The following is a 15,290-nucleotide window of genomic DNA, read 5'->3' as shown; positions in this document are numbered from 1 at the left end:
AAAGGCTCCTGGTGATCCCAGATCCATCCCAAAGGCTCCTGGTGATCCCTGAACCATCCCAGGAGTTGGTGGGATCCCTGAACCATCCCAGGGGATCCTGGTGAGCCCAGAACCAGGAGTCAGTGGGATCCCAGCACCATTCCCAGCAGTCCTTGGTGATCCCACTGATCCCTAGTGATCCCAGCACCATCCCAGTGATCCCTGGTGATCCCAGCCCCATCCCAGTGATCCTTGGTGATCCCACCACCATTCCCAGCAGTCCCTGGTGATCCCAGCCCCATTCCAGTGATCCCTGGTGATCCCAGCACCATTCCAGTGATCCCTGGTGATCCCAGCCCCATCCCTCTGATTCCTAGTGATCCCAGCATCATTCCCAGCAGTCCCTGGGATCCCAGCCCCATCCCTCTGATCCCCAGTGATCCCAGCAGTCCCTGGTGATCCCAGCACCATTCCAGTGATCTCTGGTGATCCCAGCCCCATTCCAGTGATCCCTGGTGATCCCAGCACCATTCCCAGCAGTCCCTGGTGATCCCAGCCCCATTCCAGTGATCTCTGGTGATCCCAGCCCCATCCCAGTGATCCCTGGTGACCCCAGCACCATTCCCAGCAGTCCTTGGTGATCCCACTGATCCCAGCACCATTCCAGTGATCTCTGGCAATCCCAGCCCTATCCCAGTGATCTCTGGTGATCCCAGCCCCATCCCAGTGATCCCTGGTGATCCCAGCACCATTCCCAGCAGTCCCTGGTGATCCCACTGATCCCCACCCCACCACCACCTCCCCTCACCCACACCCACACCCCCCACCCACCCCCCCGCCCTCATTAACCCGTTAATCACCAACAATTAAGCACTGCTCACATATTCCTCGTAGCTCTCTGGCACGGGGGGAGGGGGCAGGGGTATCCTCTGGATGCCAGCTGCCCGTGCCCGGGGGGCAGGGGCGCCCCGCACGGCCGGGCCTGGGGGCACCCCCCGGGCCATGGCAGCCCCCCGGGCCATGGCCCCGCGCACGGGGGCTCCCCGCACCAGGGCCCCCCGCGGGGGAGGAGGAGGAGGAGGGGGACCGACCCCACGGCCCCTGCGGAGACACAGAAAGGGTTGTCAGGAGCTGCTGCTGCTCTGCAGAGCCCCAGGATGGGGAAGTGTCACTGCCATGTCTTTATGGAGAGCCCCAGGATGGATAAGTGTCACTGTCATGTTTTTATGGAGAGCCCCAGGATGGATAAGTGTCACTGTCATGTCTTTATGAACAGCCCCAGGATGGGGAAGTGTCACTGCCATGTCTTTATGAACAGCCCCAGGATGGGGAAGTGTCACTGCCATGTCTTTATGGACAGCCCCAGGATGGGGAAATGTCACCGCCATGTCTTTATGGAGAGCCCCAGGATGGATAAGTGTCACTGCCATGTTTTTATGGAGAGCCCCAGGATGGATAAGTGTCACTGTCATGTCTTTATGAACAGCCCCAGGATGGGGAAGTGTCACTGCCATGTCTTTATGGACAGCTCCAGGATGGGAAGTGTCACTGCCATGTTTTCTGAGAGCCCCAGGATGGATAAGTGTCACTGCCATGTCTTTATGGAGAGCTCCAGGATGGATAAGTGTCACTGCCATGTCTTTATGGACAGCTCCAGGATGGGAAGTGTCACTGCCATGTCTTTATGGAGAGCCCCAGGATGGGGAAGTGTCACTGCCATGTCTTTATGGAGAGCCCCAGGATGGGGAAGTGTCACTGCCATGTCTTTATGGAGAGCCCCAGGATGGATAAGTGTCACTGCCATGTCTTTATGGAGAGCCCCAGGATGGATAAGTGTCACTGCCATGTCTTTATGGAGAGCCCCAGGATGGATAAGTGTCACTGCCATGTCTTTATGGACAGCCCCAGGATGGATAAGTGTCACTGCCATGTTTTCTGGAGAGCCCCAGGATGGATAAGTGTCACTGCCATGTTTTATGGAGAGCTCCAGGATGGATAAGTGTCACTGCCATGTCTTTATGGAGAGCCCCAGGATGGGGAAGTGTCACTGCCATGTCTTTATGGACAGCTCCAGGATGGGAAGTGTCACTGCCATGTTTTCTGAGAGCCCCAGGATGGGGAAGTGTCACTGCCATGTCTTTATGGAGAGCTCCAGGATGGATAAGTGTCACTGCCATGTTTTCTGGAGAGCTCCAGGATGGATAAGTGTCACTGCCATGTCTTTATGAACAGCCCCAGGATGGATAAGTGTCACTGCCATGTTTTCTGGAGAGCTCCAGGATGGGGAAGTGTCACTGTCATGTTTTCTGGAGAGCTCCAGGATGGGGAAGTGTCACTGCCATGTCTTTATGGACAGCCCCAGGATGGATAAGTGTCACTGCCATGTCTTTATGGAGAGCCCCAGGATGGATAACTGTCACTGCCATGTCTTTATGGAGAGCTCCAGGATGGGGAAGTGTCACTGCCATGTTTTCTGAGAGCCCCAGGATGGGGAAGTGTCACTGCCATGTTTTCTGAGAGCCCCAGGATGGATAAGTGTCACTGCCATGTCTTTATGGAGAGCCCCAGGATGGATAAGTGTCACTGCCATGTTTTTATGGAGAGCCCCAGGATGGATAAGTGTCACTGTCATGTCTTTATGAACAGCCCCAGGATGGGGAAGTGTCACTGCCATGTCTTTATGGACAGCTCCAGGATGGGAAGTGTCACTGCCATGTTTTCTGAGAGCCCCAGGATGGATAAGTGTCACTGCCATGTCTTTATGGAGAGCTCCAGGATGGATAAGTGTCACTGCCATGTCTTTATGGACAGCTCCAGGATGGGAAGTGTCACTGCCATGTCTTTATGGAGAGCCCCAGGATGGGGAAGTGTCACTGCCATGTCTTTATGGAGAGCCCCAGGATGGGGAAGTGTCACTGCCATGTCTTTATGGAGAGCCCCAGGATGGATAAGTGTCACTGCCATGTCTTTATGGAGAGCCCCAGGATGGATAAGTGTCACTGCCATGTCTTTATGGAGAGCCCCAGGATGGATAAGTGTCACTGCCATGTCTTTATGGACAGCCCCAGGATGGATAAGTGTCACTGCCATGTTTTCTGGAGAGCCCCAGGATGGATAAGTGTCACTGCCATGTTTTATGGAGAGCTCCAGGATGGATAAGTGTCACTGCCATGTCTTTATGGAGAGCCCCAGGATGGGGAAGTGTCACTGCCATGTCTTTATGGACAGCTCCAGGATGGGAAGTGTCACTGCCATGTTTTCTGAGAGCCCCAGGATGGGGAAGTGTCACTGCCATGTCTTTATGGAGAGCTCCAGGATGGATAAGTGTCACTGCCATGTTTTCTGGAGAGCTCCAGGATGGATAAGTGTCACTGCCATGTCTTTATGAACAGCCCCAGGATGGATAAGTGTCACTGCCATGTTTTCTGGAGAGCTCCAGGATGGGGAAGTGTCACTGTCATGTTTTCTGGAGAGCTCCAGGATGGGGAAGTGTCACTGCCATGTCTTTATGGACAGCCCCAGGATGGATAAGTGTCACTGCCATGTCTTTATGGAGAGCCCCAGGATGGATAACTGTCACTGCCATGTCTTTATGGAGAGCTCCAGGATGGGGAAGTGTCACTGCCATGTTTTCTGAGAGCCCCAGGATGGGGAAGTGTCACTGCCATGTTTTCTGAGAGCCCCAGGATGGATAAGTGTCACTGCCATGTCTTTATGGAGAGCCCCAGGATGGATAAGTGTCACTGCCATGTTTTTATGGAGAGCCCCAGGATGGATAAGTGTCACTGTCATGTCTTTATGAACAGCCCCAGGATGGGGAAGTGTCACTGCCATGTCTTTATGGACAGCTCCAGGATGGGAAGTGTCACTGCCATGTTTTCTGAGAGCCCCAGGATGGATAAGTGTCACTGCCATGTCTTTATGGAGAGCTCCAGGATGGATAAGTGTCACTGCCATGTCTTTATGGACAGCTCCAGGATGGGAAGTGTCACTGCCATGTCTTTATGGAGAGCCCCAGGATGGGGAAGTGTCACTGCCATGTCTTTATGGAGAGCCCCAGGATGGGGAAGTGTCACTGCCATGTTTTCTGGAAAGCTCCAGGATGGATAAGTGTCACTGTCATGTCTTTATGGACAGCCCCAGGATGGATAAGTGTCACTGCCATGTCTTTATGGAGAGCCCCAGGATGGATAAGTGTCACTGCCATGTCTTTATGGACAGCCCCAGGATGGATAAGTGTCACTGCCATGTTTTCTGGAGAGCCCCAGGATGGATAAGTGTCACTGCCATGTTTTATGGAGAGCTCCAGGATGGATAAGTGTCACTGCCATGTCTTTATGGAGAGCCCCAGGATGGGGAAGTGTCACTGCCATGTCTTTATGGACAGCTCCAGGATGGGAAGTGTCACTGCCATGTTTTCTGAGAGCCCCAGGATGGGGAAGTGTCACTGCCATGTCTTTATGGAGAGCTCCAGGATGGATAAGTGTCACTGCCATGTTTTCTGGAGAGCTCCAGGATGGATAAGTGTCACTGCCATGTCTTTATGAACAGCCCCAGGATGGATAAGTGTCACTGCCATGTTTTCTGGAGAGCTCCAGGATGGGGAAGTGTCACTGTCATGTTTTCTGGAGAGCTCCAGGATGGGGAAGTGTCACTGCCATGTCTTTATGGACAGCCCCAGGATGGATAAGTGTCACTGCCATGTCTTTATGGAGAGCCCCAGGATGGATAACTGTCACTGCCATGTCTTTATGGAGAGCTCCAGGATGGGGAAGTGTCACTGCCATGTTTTCTGAGAGCCCCAGGATGGATAACTGTCACTGCCATGTCTTTATGGAGAGCTCCAGGATGGGGAAGTGTCACTGCCATGTTTTCTGAGAGCCCCAGGATGGATAAGTGTCACTGCCATGTCTTTATGGACAGCCCCAGGATGGATAAGTGTCACTGCCATGTTTTCTGGAGAGCCCCAGGATGGATAAGTGTCACTGCCATGTTTTCTGGAGAGCTCCAGGATGGGGAAGTGTCACTGCCATGTTTTCTGGAGAGCCCCAGGATGGATAAGTGTCACTGCCATGTTTTCTGAAAAATCCTCTTTGCCCAGGACAAGATAATATAAGGAATGGAATGGAATGGAATGGAATGGAATGGAATGGAATGGAATGGAATGGAATGGAATGGAATGGAATGGAATGGAATGGAATGGAATGGAATAGAATAGAATAGAATAGAATAGAATAGAATAGAATAGAATAGAATAGAATAGAATAGAATAGAATAGAATAATGCCACCCCAGAGCTCTGCAAGGATGGGTATTTCAAACTGAGAATGCTGAGGGGTCACAGCACATCCATCACCAGCCAGGCCCTTCCTGAGAGCTTTATGAAACTACTGATGGAACCATTGATGGAACTATTGATGGAACCATGGATGGAACCATGGATGGAACCACTGATGGAACCATGGATGGAACCATGGATGGAACCATTGATGGGACCATTGATGGAACCACTGATGGAACCATGGATGGAACTATTGATGGAACCATTGATGGAACTATTGATGAAACCATTGATGAAACCACTGATGAAACCATGGATGGAACCACTGATGGAACCATTGATGGAACCATGGATGGGACCACTGATGGAACCATTGATGGAACCATTGATGGACCTATTGATGGAACCATGGATGGAACCATTGATGGAACTATTGATGAAATCACTGATGAAACCACTGATGGAACCATGGATGGAACCATGGATGGACCTATTGATGGAACCATGGATGGAACCATTGATGGAACCATTGATGAAATCACTGATGAAACCACTGATGGAACCATGGATGGAACCACTGATGGAACCATGGATGGAACCATGGATGGAACCACTGATGGAACCATGGATGGAACCATGGATGGAAACACTGATGGAACCACTGATGGAACCATGGATGGAACCCAGCCCCAGTCCCCCCCAGTGCTGGATCACACCCCAAACACGGCGCTCTGAGCCAGAATCCCAAAGTCAGGCCTAGCTAAGCAGCAGCTTAACCCCTCTGAGAGGCCAGCTGTGGGTGCCAGGCGGCATTGCCAGGGCTGGGATGTTGGGAATACCTTGGCACAGGGGGAGGGGGAGGTGGGGCTGCCCCCCGGCCCCGCCCGGGGACGCCTCGGCCGCGGTTGGGCTCCGGGACCCCGTTGAGATAGGAGAGCTCCAGGAACTGCTCCTGGCAGATATCATCCATCATGTCCTGCAGGAAGCACAGAAACGGGGATAAAAATCAGGATAAATCAGGAGGTGAAGGGTCAGCTCCAGAGAACAGCTCTGGGACATCACGGGCTGCTGGGCCGGGATGAAATTACTGCACAGCCTCAATGAAATCTGCTTTCACTGGGATTTGTGCAGCTTTCTCCGAGATTCCAGCAGCACCAGGTGAGGTTCCCAGAGTGCCAGGGATGCCAGGAGGATTGATGGGGCAGAGCCCAGGCAGGTGTCAGCCCACAGCTCCTGTTTAAAGGGGCAGTGAGGCTGCTGAAGGTGAAACCCTGCAGCGCTCCCATTCCCACAGGAAAGGGCTGGGATGCAAACAGCCCTGCCCAAAGGCAGGCTGGCTCTGCCAGTCCTGAGGGATGCAGAGTTCCTGGCACATCCCTGCAGGTCCCTTCCTTGGGGACTAAAGGGCCAGAGGAGATCACCCAGAACCATCCCAGTGGTTCCCAGTGATCCCAGCACCATCCCAGTGATTCCAGAACCATCCCAGTGCTCCCTAGAGATCCCAGAACCATCCCAGTGATCCCAGCACCATCCCAGTGCTCCCTGGAGATCCCAGCACCATCCCAGTGGTTCCCAGTGATTCCAGAACCATCCCAGTGCTCCCTAGAGATCCCAGAACCATCCCAGTGCTCCCTAGAGATCCCAGAACCATCCCAGTGGTTCCCGGAGATCCCAGTGCTCCCTGGAGATCCCAGAACCATCCCAGTGATTCCAGAACCATCCCAGTGCTTCCTGGAGATCCCATCACCATCCCAGCAGCTCCTGGAGATCCCATCACCATCCCAGGGGTTCCCAGTGATCCCATCACCATCCCAGCAGTTCCTGGAGACCCCAGCCCCATCCCAGAGCTCCCTGGAGATCCCATCACCATCCCAGAGCTCCCTGGATATCCCAGCTCCACCCCAGAGCTCCCTGGAGATCCCATCACCATCCCAGAGCTCCCTGGAGATCCCAGCCCCATCCCAGAGCTCCCATCACCATCCCAGCAGCTCCTGGAGATCCCATCACCATCCCAGAGCTCCCCGCAGATCCCAGCCCCATCCCAGAGCTCCCTGCAGACCCCAGCCCCATCCCAGAGCTCCCTGGAGAGCCCAGCCCCATCCCAGAGCTCCCTGGAGACCCCAGCCCCATCCCAGAGCTCCCAGCCCCATCCCAGAGCTCCCTGGAGACCCCAGCCCCATCCCAGAGCTCCCTGCAGATCCCAGCCCCATCCCAGAGCTCCCATCACCATCCCAGAGCTCCCCGGAGATCCCATCACCATCCCAGAGCTCCCTGGAGACCCCAGCCCCATCCCAGAGCTCCCTGGAGACCCCAGCCCCATCCCAGAGCTCCCTGCAGATCCCAGCCCCATCCCAGAGCTCCCTGGAGAGCCCAGCCCCATCCCAGAGCTCCCAGCCCCATCCCAGAGCTCCCTGGAGACCCCAGCCCCATCCCAGAGCTCCCTGCAGACCCCAGCCCCATCCCAGAGCTCCCAGCCCCATCCCAGAGCTCCCTGGAGACCCCAGCCCCATCCCAGAGCTCCCTGGAGAGCCCAGCCCCATCCCAGAGCTCCCAGCTCCATCCCAGAGCTCCCTGGAGATCCCAGAACCATCCCAGAGCTCCCTGGAGACCCCAGCCCCATCCCAGAGCTCCCAGCCCCATCCCAGTGCTCCCTGCAGACCCCAGCCCCATCCCAGAGCTCCCAGCCCCATCCCAGAGCTCCCTGCAGATCCCAGCCCCATCCCAGAGCTCCCAGCCCCATCCCAGAGCTCCCTGCAGACCCCAGCCCCATCCCAGAGCTCCCAGCCCCATCCCAGAGCTCCCTGCAGACCCCAGCCCCATCCCAGAGCTCCCTGGAGACCCCAGCCCCATCCCAGAGCTCCCTGCAGACCCCAGACGTGCTCTCCCACCAGACACGCCAACCTCCCCATCCTTTCCCCAAATTGCAGCCCCAGTTCCAAGTTCCATTTCCAGGCTGGGAGCAGGACACTCACAGGGACCAGGAACTTCTTGACCTCCTCCATGGCGTGGGCCATGAGGGCGTAGGCCTCGCAGGGGGGCCCGAAGACCTCGATGAACACGTGCAGGTCCATGTTCAGGTGAGCGTACTTGGGATCCCCGCCCTTGCGCAGCTCCTCCTCCTGCAAAAAATATTTTGAAATATTGTATTTTAAAATTTATTCTTATTATTTTATATGAGTTTTTTATTATTTTTTCTTTTTTTTTAAATTATTATTTTTATTTTTAATTGTACTTGGGATCACCCCCTTGCGCAGCTCCTCCTCCTGCAAAAAATATTTTGAAATATTGTATTTTAAAATTTATTATTACTATTTTATATGAGTTTTTTATTAATTTTTCTTTTTTTTTTAATTATTATTTTTATTTTTAATTGTACTTGGGGTCGCCGCCCTTGCGCAGCTCCTCCTCCTGCAAAAAATATTTTGAAATATTGTATTTTAAAATTTATTCTTATTATTTTATATGAGTTTTTATTATTTTTTCATTATTATTATTTTTTTATTATTTTTATTTTTAATTGTACTTGGGGTCGCCCCCCTTGCGCAGCTCCTCCTCCTGCAAACAAACCCCAGAAAAATTATAAAAAATGCAATTTGGAAAGAATTTTTAAATTTTATAGGAAGCTGGCATGGTTTTGTACATCTGTGTGTAAAGACTGAGATAAGATTTTTACTTTTTAATTTTATTATTATTATTTTTATTATTTATTTTCATTATTTTTCGTTATTTTTAATTTTTAATGTTATTTATTTTGAAATATTGTATTTTAAAATTTATTCTTATTATTTTATATGAGTTTTTTATTATTTTTTCTTTTTTTTTTAATTATTATTTTTATTTTTAATTGCACTTGGGGTCACCCCCCTTGCGCAGCTCCTCCTCCTGCAAAAAATATTTTGAAATATTGTATTTTAAAATTTATTATTACTATTTTATATGAGTTTTTTATTATTTTTTCATTATTATTATTTTTTAATTATTTTTATTTTTAATTGTACTTGGGGTCGCCGCCCTTGCGCAGCTCCTCCTCCTGCAAAAAATATTTTGAAATATTGTATTTTAAAATTTATTCTTATTATTTTATATGAGTTTTTTATTATTTTTTCTTTTTTTTTTAAATTATTATTTTTATTTTTAATTGTACTTGGGGTCGCCGCCCTTGTGCAGCTCCTCCTCCTGCAAAAAATATTTTGAAATATTGTATTTTAAAATTTATTCTTATTATTTTATATGAGTCTTTTATTATTTTTTCATTATTTTTTTTTTTTAATTATTTTTATTTTTAATTGTACTTGGGGTCGCCGCCCTTGCTCAGCTCCTCCTCCTGCAAACAAACCCCAGAAAAATTATAAAAAATGGAATTGGGAAAGAATTTTTCAATTTTATAGGAAGCTGGCATGGTTTTGTAGATCTGTGTGTAAACACTGGGATAAGATCTTTACTTTTTAATTTTATTATAATTTTTATTATTTATTTTCACTATTTCTCGTTATTTTTAATTTTTAATGTTATTTATTTTGAAATATTGGATTTTAAAATTTATTCTTATTATTTTATATGAGTTTTTTATTAATTTTTCTTTTTTTTTTTTAATTATTTTTATTTTTAATTGTACTTGGGGTCGCCCCCCTTGCGCAGCTCCTCCTCCTGCAAAAAGTATTTTGAAATATTGTATTTTAAAATTTATTCTTACTATTTTATATGAGTTTTTTATTATTTTTTCTTTTTTTTTTTTAATTATTATTTTTATTTTTAATTGTACTTGGGGTCGCCCCCCTTGCGCAGCTCCTCCTCCTGCAAAAAATATTTTGAAATATTGTATTTTAAAATTTATTCTTATTATTTTATATGAGTTTTTTATTATTTTTTCTTTTTTTTTTTATTATTATTTTTATTTTTAATTGTACTTGGGGTCGCCGCCCTTGCGCAGCTCCTCCTCCTGCAAAAAGTATTTTGAAATATTGTATTTTAAAATTTATTCTTATTATTTTATATGAGTTTTTTATTATTTTTTCATTATTTTTTTATTATTATTTTTATTTTTAATTGTACTTGGGATCCCCGCCCTTGCTCAGCTCCTCCTCCTGCAAACAAACCCCAGAAAAATTATAAAAAATGCAATTTGGAAAGAATTTTAAAATTTTATAGGAAGCTGGCATGGTTTTGTACATCTGTGTGTAAAGACTGAGATAAGATTTTTACTTTTTAATTTTATTATTATTATTTCTATTATTTATTTTCATTATTTTTCGTTATTTTTAATGTTTAATGTTATTTATTTTGAAATATTGTATTTTAAAATTTATTCTTATTATTTTATATGAGTTTTTTATTATTTTTTCTTTTTTTTTTTAATTATTATTTTTATTTTTAATTGTACTTGGGGTCCCCCCCTTGTGCAGCTCCTCCTCCTGCAAAAAACACAAAAGAATGATAAAAAATGGAATTGGGAAAGAATTTTTCAATTTTGTAGGAAGCTGGCATGGTTTTGTACATCTGTGTGCCAACACTGGGATAAGATTTTTAATTTTTAATTTAATTTAGAGTAAAAAATTTTATTTTTATTGTTCATTTTTATTGATTTTTTATTATTTTTATTTAAAATTTTATTTATTTTAAAATATTTTATTTTCAAATGTATTCGTATTTTCTTTAATTATTTTTATTAGGGTTTAAAATTATTTTTTATTATTTTTATTTGGGATTCCTCCCCTTGCTCAGCTCCTCCTCCTGCAAACAAACCCCAGCAGAATGATAAAAAATGGAATTGGGAAAGAATTTTTAAATTTTATAGGAAGCTGGCATGGTTTTGTACATCTGTGTGTAAAGACTGAGATAAGATTTTTATTTTTTAATTTTGGCTATTTTAAAACATTTTATTTAAAATTTTTAATTTTTATTTTATTTTTAGAATGTTTTTATTATATTTATTATTTATTTTAATTATTTATTTTAATTATTTATTTTAATTTTATTATTTTGTATTTAATTTATGCTATTTTAAATTTATTTTATTTTTATTTTATTTATTTATTTTATTTTAAATTTTTTTCCAAGATATCTTGAAGATCTTCCTGTTTTTGCAGTTATTTAAGAAGTTACAATCTGAAAGCACAAAACCTTTTTGTGCTGCTCAAGTAAAATCAGAATTAAGCCACAGCTCTGCTCAAAATAAGCAGGAAAAATAAAAATCATATTTTCCCCATTTTTAAATATATTTTTTTGCTGTTTGCTACTTTGTGATTAAAAATAATTCAAATTTTTAATGACCAAAAAGAGATTTTTTATCTTTTTATAGATGGAAAAAAAAATCCCTTTAGTAAACAGCTCTTGAGGAAAATAATAAATGATAAAATCATCTTTAAATGCAATTTTTTTCTAGTTTAATTTGAATAAAATGTCTCTAGTTGAATTTTTAATGCTAATTCTCACCCAAACCAATGGAATTTTGGTTTTCCTGACCTTGGCTTTGTCCCTCATGGAGCCTTTCCCCAGCACAGAGATTTTAGCCCCAGTTTCTTCTTGAAGTCTCTTGATGGTGTTGCCTTGGGGTCCCAAAATTTTCCCAACAAAGTTGAACTGGAAATTAAGGAAAAAAAAAAAAAAAAAAAATCAGCTTCAGAGGTTAAAAATGTCAGGAAATTTTTTATAGTGTTCTGTCAGTTGATAAAAAAAAATTACATTTTGTTTTCTCCTCGTTTTAGCAAAAAAATGCAGGGGAAAATTGAAGTTTCAAGAGGAAAATTTAAGTTTTAAATGGAAAAATCGAGTTTCAAATGGAAAATTCAAGAGGAAAATTCAAGTTTCAAAAGGAAAATTTAAGTTTTGAAAAGGAAAATTCAAGTTTTGAGAAGAAAATTCAGGTTTCAAAAGGAAAATTTACATTTTAAAAGGAAAATCCAAGTTTTGAAAAGAAAATTTCATGTTTCAAAAGGAAAATCCAAGTTTTGAAAAGGAAAATTCAAGTTTTGAAAAGGAAAATTCAAGTTTTGAAAAGAAAATTCAGGTTTCAAAAGGAAAATTTACATTTTAAAAGGAAAATCCAAGTTTTGAAAAGAAAATTTCATGTTTCAAAAGGAAAATCCAAGTTTTGAAAAGGAAAATTCAAGTTTTGAAAAGGAAAATTCAAGTTTTGAAAAGAAAATTCAGGTTTCAAAAGGAAAATTTACATTTTAAAAGGAAAATCCAAGTTTTGAAAAGAAAATTTCATGTTTCAAAAGGAAAATCCAAGTTTCAAAAGGAAAATTTACATTTTAAAAGGCAAATCCAAGTTTCAGAAGGAGACCCCAAATTTCAAAAGGAAAATCCAAGCTTCAAATGGAAAATTCAAGCTCTGAAAGGAAAATTAAAGTTTCAAGAGGAAAATCCAAGTTTTGAAAAGAAAATCCAGGTTTCAAAAGGAAAATTCAAGTTTTAAAAGGAAAATTCAAGCTTTGAAAAGGAAAATCCAAGCTTAATGGAAAATCCAAGTTTTGAAAAGAAAAATTTAAGTTTTGAAAAGGAAAATTTAAGTTTTAAAAAGGAAAATTTAAGTTTTAATCTTTCAGGAATTAAATATAAAAAAAAAAAAAACAAAAAAGCTGCACCCATGGAATCGTCTCCAAATTATTCCAAAAATTCAATATATTACACATAAAATCCCCAAAGAACTCCTTGTTTTTGGAAAGAAATCTCTTGAATTTTGGTTTAAAATGAAGATTTAATTCCTGCTGCCACAAAATGCCACAGAAAAGAAGAAAATCTCCCAAATTTGGGCATTTTTGGTGGCCTCACCTTGGGGTATTGTTTGACAGGGATCAGAACTCGTTCCTTCAGCTTCATGTTCTTGTGGGAAAATAAATCCAGGTAATTTTCTTCCTCATCCTTCTTTGTTGTCTCACCCTTCTGAATTTTTTCGATTTCTAAATGAAAAATAAAATGGAAATGAAGAGGAATGTTAAGATAAAATTGAATGGAAATAATAGAATATTAAAATAATAGGAAAATATTGTTATGAATATGAATATTAAGAATATAATTGTAAATAATCATATAAATAATCAATAATATAAAATTAAATAATAGAAATATAAGAATATTATTGATATTAATAATATAAATAGAAATAAAATTATAAAAACAGGGCTGTTTTTTATTTTCCTTAAAGAACCATCAGCTCAGAGATGGAATCACAAGCACAGAATCCCACAAGTACCAGAAGGAAATTCCTCTAAATCTACAAAGAAACCAGCCCAAAATACATTAAAATTCAATATTTTTTGCTAAATTGGGACAAAAATCAGGAAGTTTTATTTGAAATCTGTACTTTAATTAGTGGTTTTGGTTAAGTTTCTGAAAATGCATCCTGCAGATAAAAAAAAAAATGTTTTTTACACACATATCCAGAATAAAAACGCCCTCAAATTCTTTGATAAAATTAAACTAAACAGGAATTAATTATTGTTAAATTTAAAAATTAAATTGAAATTAAACCCAGGGATTTTCTGTCTGGTTAAGGATAACTTAAAACCCTTAAATAATTTGTTTTTCTGAAAATGCAGACAAACAATAAATGTTTTTTTACACACACATCCAGAATAAAAACACCCCCAAATTCCCTGATAAAATTAAACTAAACAGGAATTAATTATTGTTAAATTTAAAAATTAAATTGAAATTAAACCCAGGGATTTTCTGTCTGGTTAAGGATAACTTAAAACCCTTAAATAATTTGTTTTTCTGAAAATGCAGACAAACAATAAATGTTTTTTACACAAACACATCCAGAATAAAAACACCCTCAAATTCTTTGATAAAATTAAACTAAACAGGAATTAATTATTGTTAAATTGAAAGATTAAATTGAAATTAAACCCAGGGATTTTCTGTCTTCCTGGTGGACACCTGTGCAGACCAGTAAATCCCAGTTCCCAGCTGAGGAACCCCTGGGATTGGGCTGGGGGGGAATTCAGGAATTGATGGAAACAAAATAAAATCTCAAAAAGGAGCAGCAGCAGCTCCAGACCCTGAAATGGGACAGAAAATAGAGGGGAGGAGAAGGAGCAGCTGGGAATTCCAAGGTCTGGGAATTCCAAAGTCTGGGAATTCCAAACTCTGGGAGCTCCAAAGTCTGGGAATCCCAAACTCTGGGAGTTCCAAAGTCTGGGAATTCCAAAGTCTGGGAATTCCAAACTCTGGGAATCCCAAAGTCTGGGAATTCCAAACTCTGGGAATTCCAAACTCTGGGAATCCCAAAGTCTGGGAGTTCCAAACTCTGGGAGTTCCAAGCTCTGGGAATTCCAAGACTTGGGAATTTCAGGCTTTGGGAATCCCAAGCTCTGGGAATTCCAAACAGTGGGAATTCTAAGACCTGAGAATCCCAGGCTCTGGGCATTCCAAGCTTTGGGAATTCCAAACTCTGGGAATTGCAAGTTTGAGAATTCCAAACTTTGGGAATTCCAGGCTCTGGAAACTTTGGGAATTCCAAGACCTGGGAATTCCAAGCTCTGGGAATTCCAAACTCTGGGAATTCCAAACTTTGGGAATTCAAGGCTCTGGAACTTTGAGAATTCCAAGACCTGGAAATTTCAGGCTTTGGGAATTCCAAGCTCTGGGAATTGCAAGTTTGAGAATTCTAAGCTTTGGGAATTCCAAGCTCTGGGAATTTCAAACTGTGGACATTCCAAACTTTGGGAATTCCAAGCTCTGGGAATTTCAGGCTTTGGGAATTCCAAACTTTGAGAATTCCAAGCTCTGGGAACTTCAGGCTTTGGGAAATCCAAACTTTGGGAATTCCAAACAGTGGGAATTCCAGGCTCTGGGAATTCCAAGTTTGAGAATTCCAAGCTCTGGGAATTCCAAGTTTGAGAGTTCCAAGCTTTGGGAATTCCAAACTGTGGACATTCCAGGCTCTGGGCATTCCAAACTTTGGGAATTCCAGGCTCTGGGAATTCCAAACAGTGGGAATTCCAGGCTTTGGGAATTCCAAGCCCTGGGAATTCCAAGCTCCGGGTACTCCAAACTCTGGTCATTCCAGGCTCTGGGAATCCCAG

General features: G+C 43.0%; 1 protein-coding gene across 2 annotated transcripts in view; it reads right to left on the bottom strand.

Annotated features, from left to right (window-relative positions):
- The window catches only part of KHDRBS1 (KH RNA binding domain containing, signal transduction associated 1), a 34,577-nt gene that overhangs the window by 13,037 nt on the left and 6,250 nt on the right, over window positions 1-15,290 (bottom strand). For both annotated transcript variants that reach the window (XR_009489564.1, XM_059868944.1), the window contains exons 2-6: window positions 13,033-13,160; window positions 11,722-11,838; window positions 8,232-8,378; window positions 6,099-6,235; window positions 861-1,080 (exon numbers count right to left, since the gene is read on the bottom strand). Coding sequence is in view for 1 of the 2 variants with exons in the window: in XM_059868944.1 (XP_059724927.1) it covers window positions 861-1,080; window positions 6,099-6,235; window positions 8,232-8,378; window positions 11,722-11,838; window positions 13,033-13,160 (749 nt within the window). In the remaining variant the exon portion in view is untranslated. The remainder of the gene's footprint in view (window positions 1-860; window positions 1,081-6,098; window positions 6,236-8,231; window positions 8,379-11,721; window positions 11,839-13,032; window positions 13,161-15,290) is intronic.

This window comes from Haemorhous mexicanus, chromosome 27 (genome assembly GCF_027477595.1).
Source record: "Haemorhous mexicanus isolate bHaeMex1 chromosome 27, bHaeMex1.pri, whole genome shotgun sequence".
NCBI lineage: Eukaryota > Metazoa > Chordata > Aves > Passeriformes > Fringillidae > Haemorhous > Haemorhous mexicanus.
Note: the sequence above shows the minus strand (reverse complement) of the source record. Positions and strands in the feature narration are given on the sequence as shown.